Source organism: Pongo abelii, chromosome 1 (assembly GCF_028885655.2).
Source record: "Pongo abelii isolate AG06213 chromosome 1, NHGRI_mPonAbe1-v2.0_pri, whole genome shotgun sequence".
NCBI lineage: Eukaryota > Metazoa > Chordata > Mammalia > Primates > Hominidae > Pongo > Pongo abelii.
The window spans coordinates 165,777,213-165,793,706 of NC_071985.2; the positions used below are offsets into that span (position 1 = coordinate 165,777,213).

General features: G+C 39.3%; 1 protein-coding gene across 2 annotated transcripts in view; it reads right to left on the minus strand.

Moving 5' to 3' along the window:
* Window positions 1-16,494, minus strand: part of IL12RB2 (interleukin 12 receptor subunit beta 2) — a 90,103-nt gene that overhangs the window by 57,516 nt on the left and 16,093 nt on the right. For both annotated transcript variants that reach the window (XM_063711949.1, XM_054533278.1), the window contains exons 4-8: window positions 13,596-13,710; window positions 12,071-12,255; window positions 10,727-10,869; window positions 9,631-9,781; window positions 1,741-1,820 (exon numbers count right to left, since the gene is read on the minus strand). In XM_063711949.1, the coding sequence (XP_063568019.1) occupies window positions 1,741-1,820; window positions 9,631-9,781; window positions 10,727-10,869; window positions 12,071-12,255; window positions 13,596-13,710 (674 nt within the window). The remainder of the gene's footprint in view (window positions 1-1,740; window positions 1,821-9,630; window positions 9,782-10,726; window positions 10,870-12,070; window positions 12,256-13,595; window positions 13,711-16,494) is intronic.

Here is a 16,494-nt window from a genome sequence, read left to right on the forward strand (position 1 = left end):
ACTGTTGAGGACATTTTTGGAGGAGAAACCTTTACGTGAGAGGAGGAATTTTGGTTTTAACCAGTCACTTGCTCATGAAAAGGAAATAATTAGGCTGAGTTCTTCTATAATATTCACCAATTATGGCTGTTCTAAATGTCCTGCTTTGAGAATTGTCTTGCTATTAAAAGTAGATTCATTTTAAAATAAATTTTGAGCTGCAGTGTTAGTTTCAAAGTGAAGAGCCTGATCATGATTCACCAGGCTATTTATAGTAGTCTCTTCTTATACCAGACATTTTATGTGTGTGTGAGAGAGACAGGGAGGAGAAAGAAGAAGAAATAACTCATTTCTTAAAACTGAAGAAGAGTGCAATGATCAAAACCCATCATGTGAACCCCATCAGAGGACTTTATAATTGTTATTCTTACTCTTCTGGTTTTGTGCTCATTCAGATTCATAATTCCAAAACTTTCTATCCTCAACTGGAAGAGGTGTAGTGAAGAGGATGTGAGTCCTGAGAAATAAAGAGTGCAGTTCACCAGGAAACCTCTTATGAGCATGCCAATCAGTAGCTCAATTCGAATCGCACAGCATTTTCCTTCAACAAAGATGAGTCACAATGCAGCAGTTCTGGATAAGGTTTCAGTCTCAGGTCTGTGCTTAGTAGCTGGGTGATTTTGGGCAAGAACTTCCTCTCTTTCCTCTCTCCGATACTCGTTTTTTCATTCACTCATTCATTCGTTTTCTCATTCACTGGTAAGTGGGCATACCAGTACTTACCTCAGGGGATTTTTGTGAGGATTAAATAAAATGGCAATGCCAGCTTTCAGTGCTTTGTGAAACTTTCTCATTCTATCATAATGTCAGGCTTCACCGTTTTCTGGAAAGCTGTCTAATTTACTACTGTTTTATTACCATTCCTGAGGAAGGGCTGCTTTCTATTCCTGTTTGTATGATTTTCTTTTTTTTTTGAAACGTAGTCTCACTCTGTCACCCAAGCTCGAGTGCAGTGGCATGATCTTGGCTCACTGCAACCCCTGCCTCCCGGGTTCAAGTGATTCTCGTGCCTCAGCCTCCCCAGTAGCTGGGATTACAGGCGCATGCCACCATGCCCGGCTAATTTTTGTATTTTCAGTAGAGACGGGGTTTCGCCATGCTGGCCAGGCTGGTCTCTAACCCCTGACCTCAAGTGATCCACCTGCCTTGGCCTCCCAAAGTGCTGGGATTACAGGCGTGAGCCACCACACCTGGCCTGTTTGTATTATTTTCTACCACTATTACTATTCCTAAAGTAGAGCAGCTTTCTTTCCTCCTTCTCCCTCTTCAATGACTTAACAAACATTATTAAATATCCACATCCACAGCTTTTTTATCTTTTGTTTCCCAAAGAGTGAATAAGTGAAGTGACATGGTTACTGCTGGGCATATTTATGTATGAGAGATGGCGGTAGGCAGAAAGGGGACAACAGTCAGAAGAGATGATGTAGTTGGGGTCAGAGGGTGGAAATGCCAGGGATGGAAAAAGACCTTGATCTTATAGGAAGTGGGATTGAAACGATGTGACCGTGTGGAAGAAGGAACTCAGCTCTCACCCCTATCCACCAAAGGCACATGACACTGTGGTGTGTCGTGAATATGTCTGAGAAAATGAGCTCTAGCAAAATCACTGAAGCTTCATATAAAAGCCACTATGCAAATAGGTCTTTTTCTGCCTTGAGTTTTATTCCCTTGAGTTTTAAGTTGACACTTAAAACTTACCTTCCAGAAAAGAGAAATCTGTTGTCTACTGTAGTCAATGTGCCGTTTCATGTACCAGACATCTAACATCCCAGTAGGCTCTGTTTCAAAGGAGAAAAAAAAGACATATTTTCATATATTTACTACTTTGAAAGTTAACTGGTCATTCAGTAAACAATTCTGGAAGAGTAGAATTAGAGGATAACTTCAATTATTTGTGTGTGTCCCAGTATTTTTTCTTTTTCGTATTTAACAATGAACATATATACCTTTGGCCAAAAAGTCAGAAAAACAAGGTTACCTTAAAAACAAATTAAAAAAAAAATGAGGAATTTGTTTCTTAACTTACTCTTTTTTTTTTTTTTTTTTTTTTTTTATTGAGACAGGATCTTGCTCTGTTGCCTAGGCTGGAATGCAGTGTTGCAGTGGCACCATCTCGGCTCACTGCAACCTCCACCTCCCAGGCTCAGGCAATCCTTCTGCCTCAGCCTCCCACATAGCTGGGACTACAGGTGTGTACCACCATGCCTGGATAATTTCTGTATTTTTTGTACAGACAGGATTTCATCATGTTGCCCAGGCTGGTCTCGAACTCCTGAGCTCAAGAGATCCACCCACCTTGGCCTCCCAAAGTGCCAGGATTACATAGGCATGAGCCACTGCACCCGGCCTTAACTTACTCTTAAAACATGTGTTATTAAAATAACCCAAGGAAAGTACATGTGGCTTTGGCACCATAAGACAGAGCAAAAAAATAAAAATAAAAATAAAGTATATGTGGTTCTTTTTTTTTTTTTTTTTTTTTTTTTTACTAGAATGCAGAAAGAATTCTCAACAGAGAAGATACAGCTCATATAGAAAAACACTTTTTGGTCTTGTAAAAATACACTAATATAAATGACAAACCTTGTGTTTATCTCCATTCCTAGACTTATCATGATATAGTATAATTATTTGGTGTGTGATCATTAGACAATGATGTACTTAAAGGGAAATCCTATCTCACTTAATATGCCACATACCCAGCGCAGCACTTAGAATATAATAGGCTCCTAATAATTGTTAAGTAATGAATGAACAAATCACGTGATATTATCTATTTAATGCCAAAACACAGGCTGAACTGATTAAATAAATAACCACCAATCTGTAAGACAATGGTCAAATATGGCCCAACTTAATTTCAACCAAACATACTTGCAAAGAGACTAAATAATCAACTCCTGTATGTGTAAGTGTGAGTGTGTGTGTGCATAAGTTCATGCTCACGTGAGTGAGTAAAGTCATTTTGTTTCCTCTACCATCAAGTCACTTAGATTTGTTTTGATTTACAGCCAGGAGTGGAACCAGCAGAAACAAATCCTGAAAACAGGCTTCAGCTGCACCAAGCTAATTTCCTCAACAGTGAAACTTAGAGTTGTATTTGAGGGGAGGCTGCACTGGGGTTTTTTCCTAGGTTAGAAAGTTCCATCTAACCAGATGGAAATTTCTAGAAAATTAAGTCCCACCACCTGGATAACAGGAGATAAGAGAAGAGCAAAAGAGAAAGAAAGGAAGCGTAAGTACCCACATGTAGAGGGCAGGTGTTGTGTGGGCCCATCCACAGCTCCATCTCCCCTCCTTCTGCAGTAGTCAGTGTGAGCTTCAGAGCCGGGTCTGTGGGGTAAGCCCAGCTCTGTGACTTTGAACAAATGCTAACCACATCCTTCGGCTAGCTCCCTTATCTGTCAGATGAGGGTGATAATTCCACACATCACACAGGGTGGAGTGGGAATTTCAGTGGAGTGTGCTGACACATGGTGAGTGCTCAGCAAGTGTAGCTCTTGCTGTTTCCCGCATTTGAAAACTGAAGTACTGAAAGGTTAAGGAACTTGCTTAAGGTCCCAGAACTAATCATCAGAGATGCCAGGCTTTGAACACAAATCTGTTTTATCCCAGAGCCCATAACCTTGGCTCTGCACCGTGCAGGTGCCTGGCTCTGAGAAAGCTAATGGTTTCTTTGCGATACTTCCATCCCTCATCAGGTGGGCCTTCTTTTTGTTCTATCCTCTCCTTTGTTACTTCCTTTTCCTGCCTCTCTTGCTCTACTTTCTTTTTTGTTTTTTTCTAAACATTCACTTCTTTTCTTTTCTCTCCTTTGCAGTAGTGGTAGTATTTACCTTTGCAGTGAGGACTTAGAGGTAAGCAACGCTTATGTAAAACATTTTGAAAATGCTCTTAATTCTCCAGGAATATGAAGAGTGGCCCAGGAATCAAACCTGGGACTTCTATCTGCTAGCTTAGATGCAAAAAGAAAAAAAGCACAGGCAACAAAGGAAAGGGGATGTGACGTGCACTAACCACCTACTGTCAGGTGGTGTCCGGACACTTTATATACATCATCTCATTTAACCCTCACACAACGCAAGGGTGCATATGATTAAATCTGCTTTATAGCTGAGGACAAGGAGGCTGGCAAAAGTTAAATGATTTACAAAAGACCTGGGTCTGGTAAATGGCAAAGCTGAGGACTGAACCCAGGTCTTGCTTTCCCCGAAGACCCTGCTTTTCCCATTACAGTTCACTACATTGACCAAGATCTGAATACTCCACAAACTAGATAATCAAGACATTTGCAAAATCAGGGTTTGGAAACCTGGGTGTGCTCAGTGTCAAAGCCAGTTGACTTGTACCACAGCAGTACATGTCTTCAGTTAATTACATATTGGTAAGAAATCTAAAGGGGACACTCACTGACTCATTAAAAATCCACAGCCTAACAGATTATTACAGAGCTAAGAATCAAATTCTAGAATTATATTCCTTTCACAAGGTAAATTGCAAGTAAACTGAAATGTTAATTGTGCCTACCTGTAATGTATACCTCCATGGGAGAGAAATCATTAGTTGAATCTGCATGAGTCTCTAAAAAGTGTAACATTTCATGACCAGGGGTGTAAAATCACTGCTGCTTAAAGCAACACAAGGGCTAATAGTGAGGAGAATCTTTGACATTCAACTGTCACAGAGTCACTAAAAGTTCTAACCTCAACGTTATCTAGCCAAATACAGATAAAACTATTATAGGCACATGAGAAAAAAAAGCCAAAGGCCAGTATGTTCAAGTGATTTCAAAAGAAATGGGTACAAATGACTAAGCATACAAGTATGAGAAATGGAAGTCAGATGAAACTACTTTGTCTGTAAAGGAAAAAACTGTAGGGTTAAAGTGGAAGAAGCCACCAATATGAAAAAGATATGACCTTGCCTCAGACTTCACTGAGCAAAAGGAAGAAATCAGATGGAAATTCCCTTCTCTTTCCACCATGAAAATGTTCAAACTCCCCCAACCAGTTCCCTAACACAGCACTGTTAATGATGTCCCAGTGGATGAATCATCCCTACTTCCATCACGGTCCAACTCTTTAGCTAGAGTTCTGGACCCCACTCCCTCTTGCTCTATCAAAGACGTCTCTCCAGCCATTATCCCCACCTTCCGTGTGTCATTAATTTCTCCTTCTCTGCTGGACCCTTTTCATCCCCTTGCAAATACACTGTATTATCTCAGATCCTAAAAACAAAAACAACAAAAGATTGATATCTCTGCTCTTCTTCATATAACTTCTTGAAAAGAGTTCTGAATTGTCATTCCTTCCTTCCAAGATAGGTGTTGAGCTTAGAGGACAACAAGAGAAGGAGAGATGGGTTTAGGGACTGTTACTGAATCTCAAACATAACACTTTCCTTTTAGTGAAAGTGTCTGATATAAATCTCTTTAGAAAAGAATCATTCATTCTCAAGCCTCAAGCAAAAAGACACAAATATGATGTTTTCGAGTATAGCTAGCTTAGGGGTCAGCAAACTATGGCCCATGGGACAAATCTGGCCCTCTGCCTGTTTTAATACATCCTGTAAGCAAATGGTTTTGATAATGGTTGAAAAGAAACCAAAAGAAGAATCCGGCCGGGCGCGGTGGCTCATGCCTGTAATCCCAGCACTTTGGGAGGCCGAGGCAGGCGGATCACAAGGTCAGGAGATCAAGACCATCCTGGCTAACACGGTGAAACCCCGTCTCTACTAAAAACACAAAAAATTAGCCGGGCGTGGTGGCGGGGTGCCTGTAGTCCCAGCTACTCGGGAGGCTGAGGCAGGAGAATGGCGTGAACCCGGGAGGCGGAGCTTGCAGTGAGCCGAGATCGCGCCATTGCACTCCAGCATGAGTGACAGAGCAAGACTCCGTCTCAAAACAAACAAAAGAAGAATCCTTTTTAGTGACATGTGAAGATTACATAAAATTCCAATTTCAGCATACATAAATAAAGTTTTGTTGGAACACAGCCATGCCTGTTTGTTTAGGTATTATCAATGGCAGCTTGCATGTGACAATAGCACATTTAGTAGTTGTGACAGATCGTATGATCCGCAAAGCTGAAAATATTTACTATCTGGACCTGTAGAGAAAATGTTTGCCAAACCTCCAAGCTTGACTGTTATCAAATGTTTGCTATCCAAAATAATCTCTAGTATTTAATTGTTCACACCTATCTTATCTTGACAATATTTTTAAATTACAAATGAGTGCATGAATTTCCTAGCTTCTCAATGTGGGAAGAGGTGGCTGCAGCTGGTAACTCTTCTTTTTCTCCCCCTTTAGGGATTATTCACCCCTCACCCTTGCTGTCACCATGATGGGGGAAGGTTTCTCCTTTACCACTCTGCCCCTCCAAAGTACAAATGAACGTGCAACGCTTCCTTTGTTAGCCGTAATAGAGTTGAGCAAGATCACAAACTGCAAATAAGACTTTTTAAAATGGCGGACTAACAGACAGAGACACACATTGGTAACATAGCTCTAAGGAACAGCTGATTAATCAGTATTTTGGCATCTCTTCCTGGGTGTTCTAAGTGGTGAGAGATCACCTTCCCTCATACCTGTGCATATTCTCAGGCCTGTCTGGGCACCTTGAGCCCAAATTCAAGAATGTTTTCCCACTACAAGGAAAATGTGGCTGCTCTCTTCCCAGTGTCACTATCAGGCCTGCCTTTGATGGATGCTGATTTCAAGACTGTTCTCTTAAACACAGCAAAGTAGTTTATTTCCTCCTACCCCTTACTTTGAGGTCATTTAAAAAGTGTTTTTCAGTGATAGGAGCTGAATTTAATGACATAGTAAAGGGCCCTATGGAGTAAAGGAAGCCCTAACCCACTGTTCAAATGATATAAACAACTGCACCAATCCACCCGGAGATGTTACGTTTCTCTCAATTTTGAGAAGCAAAGGCTGCAAAAAGGCTGACTCTGTTATAGAGTCATTCACAGTTTTAGAGAGTACCTAAAAAAAAAGAGCTTACTATTAATTTTTTTTTAAATGCCAAGTTACATATGAGTACACATTGAAAGGGTTAAAAGGAAGACATGTTAAAAAAAATTCACACCTTTTACGTTTACATCAGTTGGTGTTTCATAAAGAAACTGATGACAGAAACAGCGGGTAAGGGGTGAAAACCAAGCAGCTTAGAGTAAGAGAAAAAAGACCTACAACAACCCACAGAAAAATCAAACATAGAAAAGGGAGATTCAGAGACAGAAAGGAAGCCAACAGAGCTTGGTAAAGGTGGTATATCTCAGAGTATGGGTTTCTCTCTTTATGAATACCTTCAGTGACTGAATAAGCCAGCTTCCTAGGTTCAATTCATAATCATCCATGAGTTCATAACCATAATGAGTTGCTATACTCATTGTTATGATGGTGGTTTATTTTATAGGAAATGAGAAAGTTACTGTGCTGCCTTGAAGGAATTTTAATTCAAAAGACAAACACTTTTTAAAAAAGAATAGAAAAACCTTTTCACACATCTCTAACTAGGTCATTATCATATGTGAGTAAGAATGACAAGAATTCACAAATCCAGAGTTTCCCTAGTTTATAGTTTAGCTTAATGTGATATAACTTAAATATTTCTCAGACTACTTACTACCTTGAACTTGGATATAAAATATAGCCCATTTTCAGAAATTTTATCTGTACCACATATATAAACAAAATCTAATTCATGAGATCGTCTTTAAAAAAATTACTTTGACTATATATAATAGAAGGATATTATGAGTAAGCTCTGGATTATAAAAGTAACAACCAGAGGGCAAGTGGTTCAACATTAAGAGATTTTATTATAAAATGAGTGGTAATAAATTATCATTTGTTGGATAAATTCACTTTTAGACAATTTTTAAAACATATTCTGTAATCCCAGCACTTTGGGAGGCCAAGGCAGGTGGATCACCTGAGGTCAAGAGTTCGAGACCAGCCTGGCCAACATGGTGAAACCCGTCTCTACTGAAAATAACAAAAATTAGCCAGGCATGGTGGCACACGCATGTAATCCCAGCTACTTGGAAGGCTGAGGCAGGAGAATCACTGGAACACAGGAGGCAGAGGTTGCAGTGAGCCGAGATTGTGCCACTGCACTCCAGCCTGGGCGACAGAGCAAAGCTCTGTCTCAAAAAAAAAAAAAAAAAAAATGCAATTAATACAATAAGTAAGGAAGAATATAAGATTATTCTATGAATCATTTATTAGGTATTATATTCTGCTAAAGGCCCTTCAGTTCCTTAAATGTCATTGATGTAAGATTGCTAAGGATCATCAGTTATCAAAAGCCATTAGTAGCTCACTGAAAATAAATGCAACTTAATTATGAGGCTAGTTTACATGCACACATATCCATAAATTTCACAAACAAGAATTTAGATTTTGCACGTTAATGTTACAAAAGCTCCAGATAATGAACAATGGATTATATGCCAAAAAGTTTTTCTCTGAGTCAAATTTATATAAATTATGAAAGGCTCTCTACTATATCACTAAATGAGTGCATTTATTTATTTATTTATTTATTTATGAGATGGAGTCTCGATCTGTTGCCCAGGCTGGATTGCAGTGGCACAATCTTGGCTCATTGCAACCTTTGCCTCCCGGGTTCAAGTGATTCTCCTGCCTTAGCCTCCCGAATAGCTGGGATTACGGGCACGGGCCACGATGCTTGGCTAATTTCTTGTCTTTTTAGTAGAGATGGGATTTCACCATGCTGGCCAGGCTGGTCTCGATCTCCTGACCTCGTGATCCGCCCATCTCAGCCTCCCAAAGTGCTGGGATTACAGGCGTGAGCGACCGTGCCCGGCCTAAATGAGTGCTTTTAAAAACTAATATTCAGATGGCTATTTCTTGTGTCTCCAAAGATTTAATATTGGCATAAAGTTTACATAGGCATTTTTGCTTCAATAAAATATTTTCTTATACTTCAATAACATTCCCTTCCCAATAATTACTAAAAAAGAAAAATTCATCAGACTGAAAAACACATTTGATATCCTTTTCATAGCTATGGGTGGCCAGGTGGTTCTCATCTGTGCAGTAAATATCAAAGGCTTGAAGTACAGTGTTATAATATTTGGACAAGAGAGGACTGCTGGATGCTAAATTTTATTTTGAAATATGTGCCTCCAGAGCCTACTTTCTTTCAAGCTTTTCATATAGCTTATTGAGCCACATTACTTTTCATAGAATCAAAAACATAAAACATATGAAGCTTTAACAAGAAATGAGATTAATTACTGGTTATAGCTCTGTGAAATAAGTTACTGAGATAGTAAGAGAGAAAAGAGTTATAACCAAGCATTATAACCAACATGACTGATAGCAAACAGGAGTAGAACTTACCCAGTGTTAAAAATTCCCTTGCAATATAAATATATTTCCTTCAACAGTTTCAGCACTTAAGTTAATATACAAATTAACTTGTTAACTAATGCAGTCATGATTTTTGATTCAGCACCAGTACTTTAAAGATTCTATTCCAAGGAAATCATTACATCTTCCCCCTCGCTCCCCTTTATTCCTCCCCGATATGTATGTATATTTTGGACATATACCTTCTTCTGGTGTTTGTGCTCTCAGTGATTCACTCCAATCACTCCAACTTCCCTTATAAAGATGTAGCTTAGAGGAAATCTGAAATTCATATTCTGTAAATGGTTTCAGATCCAGCAAATCATGTCTTCCTTTGGCCTTTGTAACATTAACCTTGAAACAGACATTTTTTTAAAGTGCCTATTAACACTGGATTGCTAATTTAAAGAATTTTAACATAAAATGAAAAAAAAAATCCAGGCTATTTGATCTTATTTGTTTTTCAGACCTACCATTAAATAAGAAGAAATATCAGTGACTGTCTTACCGAATAGATATGATATTAATCTGAAACGATAGCTTCTCATTAAAAATAAAACAAAATCTCTGGGGACTAAGAACCCATCTATGTGGGTTCTCGAGGGGGATCCTGAAACCAGCTGAAAAATAAGACTGAAAACTACGAAGTTTCAAAATGCCTTGGAGAAGTTTCTACACTAGAGATTATTTTTATTTGACTACAATTAGGATGTGATGAATGTTTTAACACATAGAACTGGCTTTTTTTTTTTTTTTTTAAAAACCCTTTAATTAGTTATACTCTCTTGAATATCAGCTATCTGTGGGACTGATCCTTTGTTATTATAAGCCATTGAATTTTACAACAATCCTGGAAAGAATCATAATCCTATACCTTTTATTTTAAAACATGCAATGCCTAATATTATATTAAATTGTAGACCTTTTCTTTGGAATATTAAATTCTATATAAATCTCTGTGGATATTTCTTAATATTTCTCTTTTCAATATCTTTTTTAAATGCTAAAAATAATAACAGGACGGGGTAAATAACAAGGAGAAATGAATCCTCTGTTAGAAATAAACTATAGAAAATTAATATTGGTTTACAAAAGCTTTAAAAATTTCAGAATCAGAGATCAAAATTCAAGATATTTCTTAACAGAGGCATGCATACATGACTTTCTGATAATTCTCTAGTGTGTACTTTTGGGATAAATATTCTTAAACTCTATATTTTGCTGTATGAAAAGACAGAGGTCTGCGCAGCAATATTAAGAACGCTTCAGTGTTTTTTCCTTCACTCTAAAGATCATTACCATATTCCAGAGCCTGCTGTTACTGGGCCGATATCTGAGTCGATTAAGCAGTACCAGTCCCTCATCTCTCCAATAAAGGGTACATCTGCTCACGGAAGCCTTTTGAAATTTGATTCTAATGTCCCACGGAGGAAGAGGCCTCACTAGTAACCAGGACAAACAAAAAAGTGTGGTTCAGGATCTGTGATCAGCAATTGTCTTATGTACTGGCATGAGCTATAAAGAGTTTCACACAACTCAGTTCTGAGATGCACAACCATCAAATTTGGTAAAATATACAAGAGAAAAGTTCCAGGCTTTAAGAAATAATTTTTTTAAAAGCCGGATTCACTTCTGAATCTTTAAAATAATCCCCCTTAATCAAATCTCATTTTCACCAAATAACTACTACCAACATTAGTGGTAAGTTTCAACTCCACTTAGTCCAATGGTTTTTAAAAAACTAATGTGCCAAACCCAAGAGTTCCAATGACTGAGAAGCCAGAGGTGGCTAGTGATGACTGCCTGAGGAGGAGAAGAAATGTTGGTAGGAAAATTCATAGCAAAGGGACAGAGGAAAAGAACAAGGGGGGAGAAGGTAGCCTAGAGATGAACGGTCTATGAAAAAAAATGGGAGGAAGCCTGAGAAGAAATGTGGCGGAAAAGTGTATAGTAAATGCCAACAATCAGACTCATCGTTAGAATATGTATGCAGAGAAGTGCCATGGAAAGAGAGGCAAGAAGCACATAGTGTGAGGTTGGAACTTCAGGCAGCCCAGTTCTGCCTGAATGGTCAGAACTTGCAATGCTTGAGATTGGCCTCTGATTCAACTGGACCAATTACATTTGCTCAGAAATGTACTGGCTCACACCAGGGATAGAGGTAAGTATTCTCAGAGCAAGATGCATCTGTGACTTGAGAAATTTTATTTATAGTATGTACCTCGCTGCTCTAGCCTAGCAGGCCCACATGTAGCATATCTCACAACAATGGGAGTAGCCACAGGGGTGAAAGGACACCTCCTCCAAGAAGGGCTTGCACTGAGCATCTTGAATGACCTCACAGGACCCTCTCCTCAGTCAGGTGGTATCATTAGTAGCTGGTTCTTTCATGGGATTTGAATCCAGGGGCTAATTTCTTCAATAGAGAGAATAATGTTGAATATCCCACTTTGTATAGCCACCTTTAGATAGCTCAGAATCATGCACCCTTTTACTTGCATCAAAGTAACTTCTATCTTTTGCTTATGCCTGTTGGCCAATTTCCATCAATCTCTGTCTTTCTTGAAACAACCATATAAAGAAGATTTGAGTGATTTTAAAAATAATTATAAAGTACCAGTGAAATAATGAAATAAAATGTACCTATGTCCAAGAATGTGAATGTGGATGGAAATGAAGAGGAGCTTCCAAGACTATTGACAGCAGTAACCTTGGCTGTGAAACTGGATTCAGGTGATTCAGGGGTGAGGTTGATTCCAAAGTCCAAATAGTCACAATAAGTGTCTTTACATTGCTTCTGCCAGGTTAAATTTTTTGGTCCACTTAGCCTGTAAACAAAACACAACCACGTGTAGCAAGATGTTTTATGTGCTACTTTCTACTTACAGTAGAAAAGAACAAAATGTTTAAATATTTAGAATTCTAGACAATTTTTAAAGGTCAATCTTATGACTAGGGGATACACCCCAGGAATGTTTGTACTATATGGTCATATAAGACTATACTTCACCCAACTCCCTTTTTTGGTAGAACTGAGATGTTCTTTCACGTTCATGTAGATAGGTAACCAAGCCTACGCTGCTGAAATTCCCCAAACCCTGCTTGTCATCTTGGCTCCCCAGGGCAGCCAAGCCACACATTATCCTAAGCACTGTGGCCACCTTGACATCTGTGGCACAGAACTGTCAGTTCCTAGTACAGCAGTGGCCAGAGTAGAATCCTGGGCTATTTTACCCTAATACTGAGACCCGCGTGCCGATAGATATTTCCTTTAGGTAAGAAAAAGTAAATGTACTACAGAACTCCTCCTTTCCTCCATCTCTTCCTCACTCAGGAATAGCACAAATCAGCTGGATCTTTAATGGGATCATGAAATCTACTTCAAGGAACAGAATCTCCCAGACTCTCTCTTCTCATGGACTCTTAGGTCAGCCAATGGTGCTTTAAAAAGAAACTTATCCAAGCGAACGGAAAACTACCACAAGGAAGAGTTTATTTATGTATCATGACCCCAAGAGCCTACAGCTGCAAAAAAGAGAAGCAATCTTATGCAGCCAGTTTAACCCTACTAGAGTGGGAAAGAACAGCTATAACTTGGATCTTGGATGCACTCAAGAGAACTCTGAGTTAGAACTCAGACCCAAAACATTAGGTCTCTCTTACTGTAAATGAATGAACCAGTTTTAACTATAAACATAGAAACTTTTTAAAAAGTATCTAATTGTCTAGAAGTATCTATTGCTTCTTCTCTCTGGTAAAAATAAAACAGGCCAGGCACCGTGGCCCACGCCTGTAATCCCAGCACTTTGGGAGGCTGAGGCGGGTGGATCACGAGGTCAAGAGATCGAGACCATTCTGGCCAACATGGTGAAACCCCGTCTCTGCTAAAAATACAAAAATTAGCTGGGCGTGGTGGTGGGTGCCTGTAATCCCAGCTACTCAGGAGGCTGAGGCAGGAGAATCACTTGAACCCAGGAAGCAGAGGTTGCAGTGAGCCGAGATTGCACCACTGCACTCTAGCCTGGTGACAGAGTGAGACTCCGTCTCAAAATAAATAAATAAATAAATAAATAAATAAATAAATAATAAATCAATAAAACAGATATTTCTAAATGTCATTTAAGAGAAGATCTACAGAACAGCTGCAAAAATACAGCCTCTCACTCACTGTAGAGTATACTCAGTGTATAAGTGGGTGTCTCGTCCTCTTTCCCAGGTGCAGGCCACAGTCCCCTGTTCTCCCTTCTGTATGCAGGATAAATTTTGAGGCTGTTCTGGAGCAACTGAAAAAGAAAAGACAAAACCTTATATATCACACAGGTGATATTTCAACCAAATTGTTATTATCTGCCATCAACATGACAATACGTCCCCCACATGCTGTAAACCCAGGTAAACTAGAAGCTATTTTAGATTCCATCCAAGTCCCAGTTTGCCATTAAGGCATAAATTTCTCCCAGAAACAGTAATAATAGTAGTAAATATGGATCAAATACTATATTCCTAGCCCAGTGCTATGTGCAGTTTTTCTGAATTAGACAACGTAGCACCCCATGAGGTAGATACCATTATTATCTTTATTTTTTCAGAGAGGAAACTGAGAGAGGTGAAATATCTGGCCCAAGATCATAAAATTATGAAGTGGCAGATTCAAGGCTCCAGCTCAGCTGTGGGTAACTCAAGTCCAAGCCTTTTACTCCATATTCTACCATTTTCCCTGATAGGTGAATATCCAGTGCTAGCTCCATTACCCCTGGTAATAATAAATTAATTTCTTTTAGAGTGATGCCCATTCAAATATTAGAAACCTTTAAAAATGAGAGACTTATTTGCTTTCTTCACCAGATATTTGCTGTCAAGACACTTACACCCAGTGGCCTCAGTCATGTCCTCCTGGGCTACACCATCTAAATCTAATTTCTGCATTGTCTCTTGGAGCACTTTATGGACACTTATAAATTAATTCTTTTGTGTACGTAGGCATTGAGTACCTCCCACAAGCCAAGCACAGTGCTAGCTGTGGAAATACAAAGATGTACAAAGCAAGCATGGTCCCTTCTATAGGGTGTGTATTTTTAAATAAAGCTATTTTATGGTGAAAGGACCCAAACTAGGAACTTCTTGGACAAAATGGAAGTGAGAGAAATACTCAGCTATTCAGTCGTCCCATTTTACCCTAATACCCAGACCCACGTGTAGATACATATTTCCTTTAGGTTAGATAAAATGAGTATACTACAGAAGTCCTAGCTATTGTCTACACTGAAAAAATCTGTTATTGATTAAATAAATGTCTTTTTTGTCCTTAGCATCCACCATAGACATAGGCACAGGGATGCCCACTCTGTGACCTTGGACAAGTCAGAGCTTCAGTTGAATCTATAAAATGGGTATAATGATATCTAGCTCATATAGTTTTAACAGAATAATAAACTTTTCCTTTAAAAAAGTCTCTTCACTGGATGCGGTGGCTCACGCCTGTAATCCCAACAATTTGGGAGGCTGAGGCGGGCAGATCACTTGAAGTTAGGAGTTTGAGACCAGCTTGGCCAACATGGTGGAACCTCTTCTTTACTTAAAATACAAAAATTAGCTGGGTATGGTGGCACATGCTGTAATTCCAGCTGCTGAGGAGCCTGAGGCATGAGAATCACTTGAACTCAAAAGGTAGAGGTTGCACTGAGCTGAGATTGTGCCAGTGCACTCCAGTCTGGGTGACAGAGTGAGACTTTGTCTCAAAAAAGAAAAAAAAAAAAAAAAAACCACTGGATGCTCTTGCTGGAAGTAGAATAAAGGAATGTTGCCAATAAATTCCAACAACAAACCTTTGAGCTCTTACTATGCGCCACACTCTGTGCTAAGCACACTAGGTGCATGACCCCATTTGATCTGTATAAATGACTCAAGAGGGATGCATTCAGATTAACCTCATATAATGGATGAAGAAGCTGAGGCTCAGAGATGTTAGGTAACATGTGTAAGGTCACGTAGCTAGTAAGTGGTAGAGCTGAGTTTGAGCTAGTTCTCTCTGATTCAACATCTATTCTTGTTCCATTTTATGAAGCTGCCTGGGGCATCAGCTTCCTCTAAGGCATATAGACTGGAAACATCAGAGTCTTTCTCAACATTTCTTCTTCATTTTCTACATCCAGTTAGTCATCAGATTCAGTGGATCCTATTTCCACCAGGTTTGAGCTGTCTGTTTCCATGTTTGCTTCCCATTGCCACTGCCCTAGATAAGGACTTGATCACTTCTCCCCGGACTATTACAATAGTTTACTCTTTTCTCAGAGACTCCACACAGGTGGTCTGAGAGTCGTTTTAACTTACAAGTTCATACTTAAAAGTTAGAGTCCTGGGCCAGGCACAGTGGCTCATGCCTGTAATTCCAACACTTTGGGAGGCCGAGGCGGGCAGACAGCTTGAGCCCAGGAGTTTGAGCCTGGGTAATATGGTGAAACCCTGTCTCTACTAAAAATACAAAAATTAGCCAGACATGGTGGTGCGTGTCTATAATCCCAGCTACTTGGGAGGCTGAGGGGGGTGGATCACTGAGATTAGGAATTGGAGACCAGCCTGACCAACATGGTGAAACCCCCTCTCTAATAAAATACAAAAATTAGCCGGGCATGGTGGTGCATGCCTGTAATCCCAGCTACTTGGGAGGCTGAGGCAGAAGAATTGCTTGAGCCCAGGAGGCAGAGGTTGAAGTGAGACGAGATCGTGCCACTGCACTCCAGCTTGGGCAACAGCTCGAGATTCTGTCTCAAAACAAACAAACAAACAAACGAAAGTCTCTTCCTTGTGTATGTATATGTACCCATGTACACATATACATTTAGATATGTTTATATATATATTTACACAGTGTATACTTATGCATATACACACACTACTCATGACTGAGCCATATAGAATACTATATTAACTTTTCATTTTCTGTACAACTTTCACTCTTAGAATTAGTAATTATCTTGTTTTTCCATTTGTTTAGTTTTCTTGTTAATAAAATTTCAAACTTGCAAGCCAATTATCTGAATCACTGTTCAATATACTGCAATGTATTG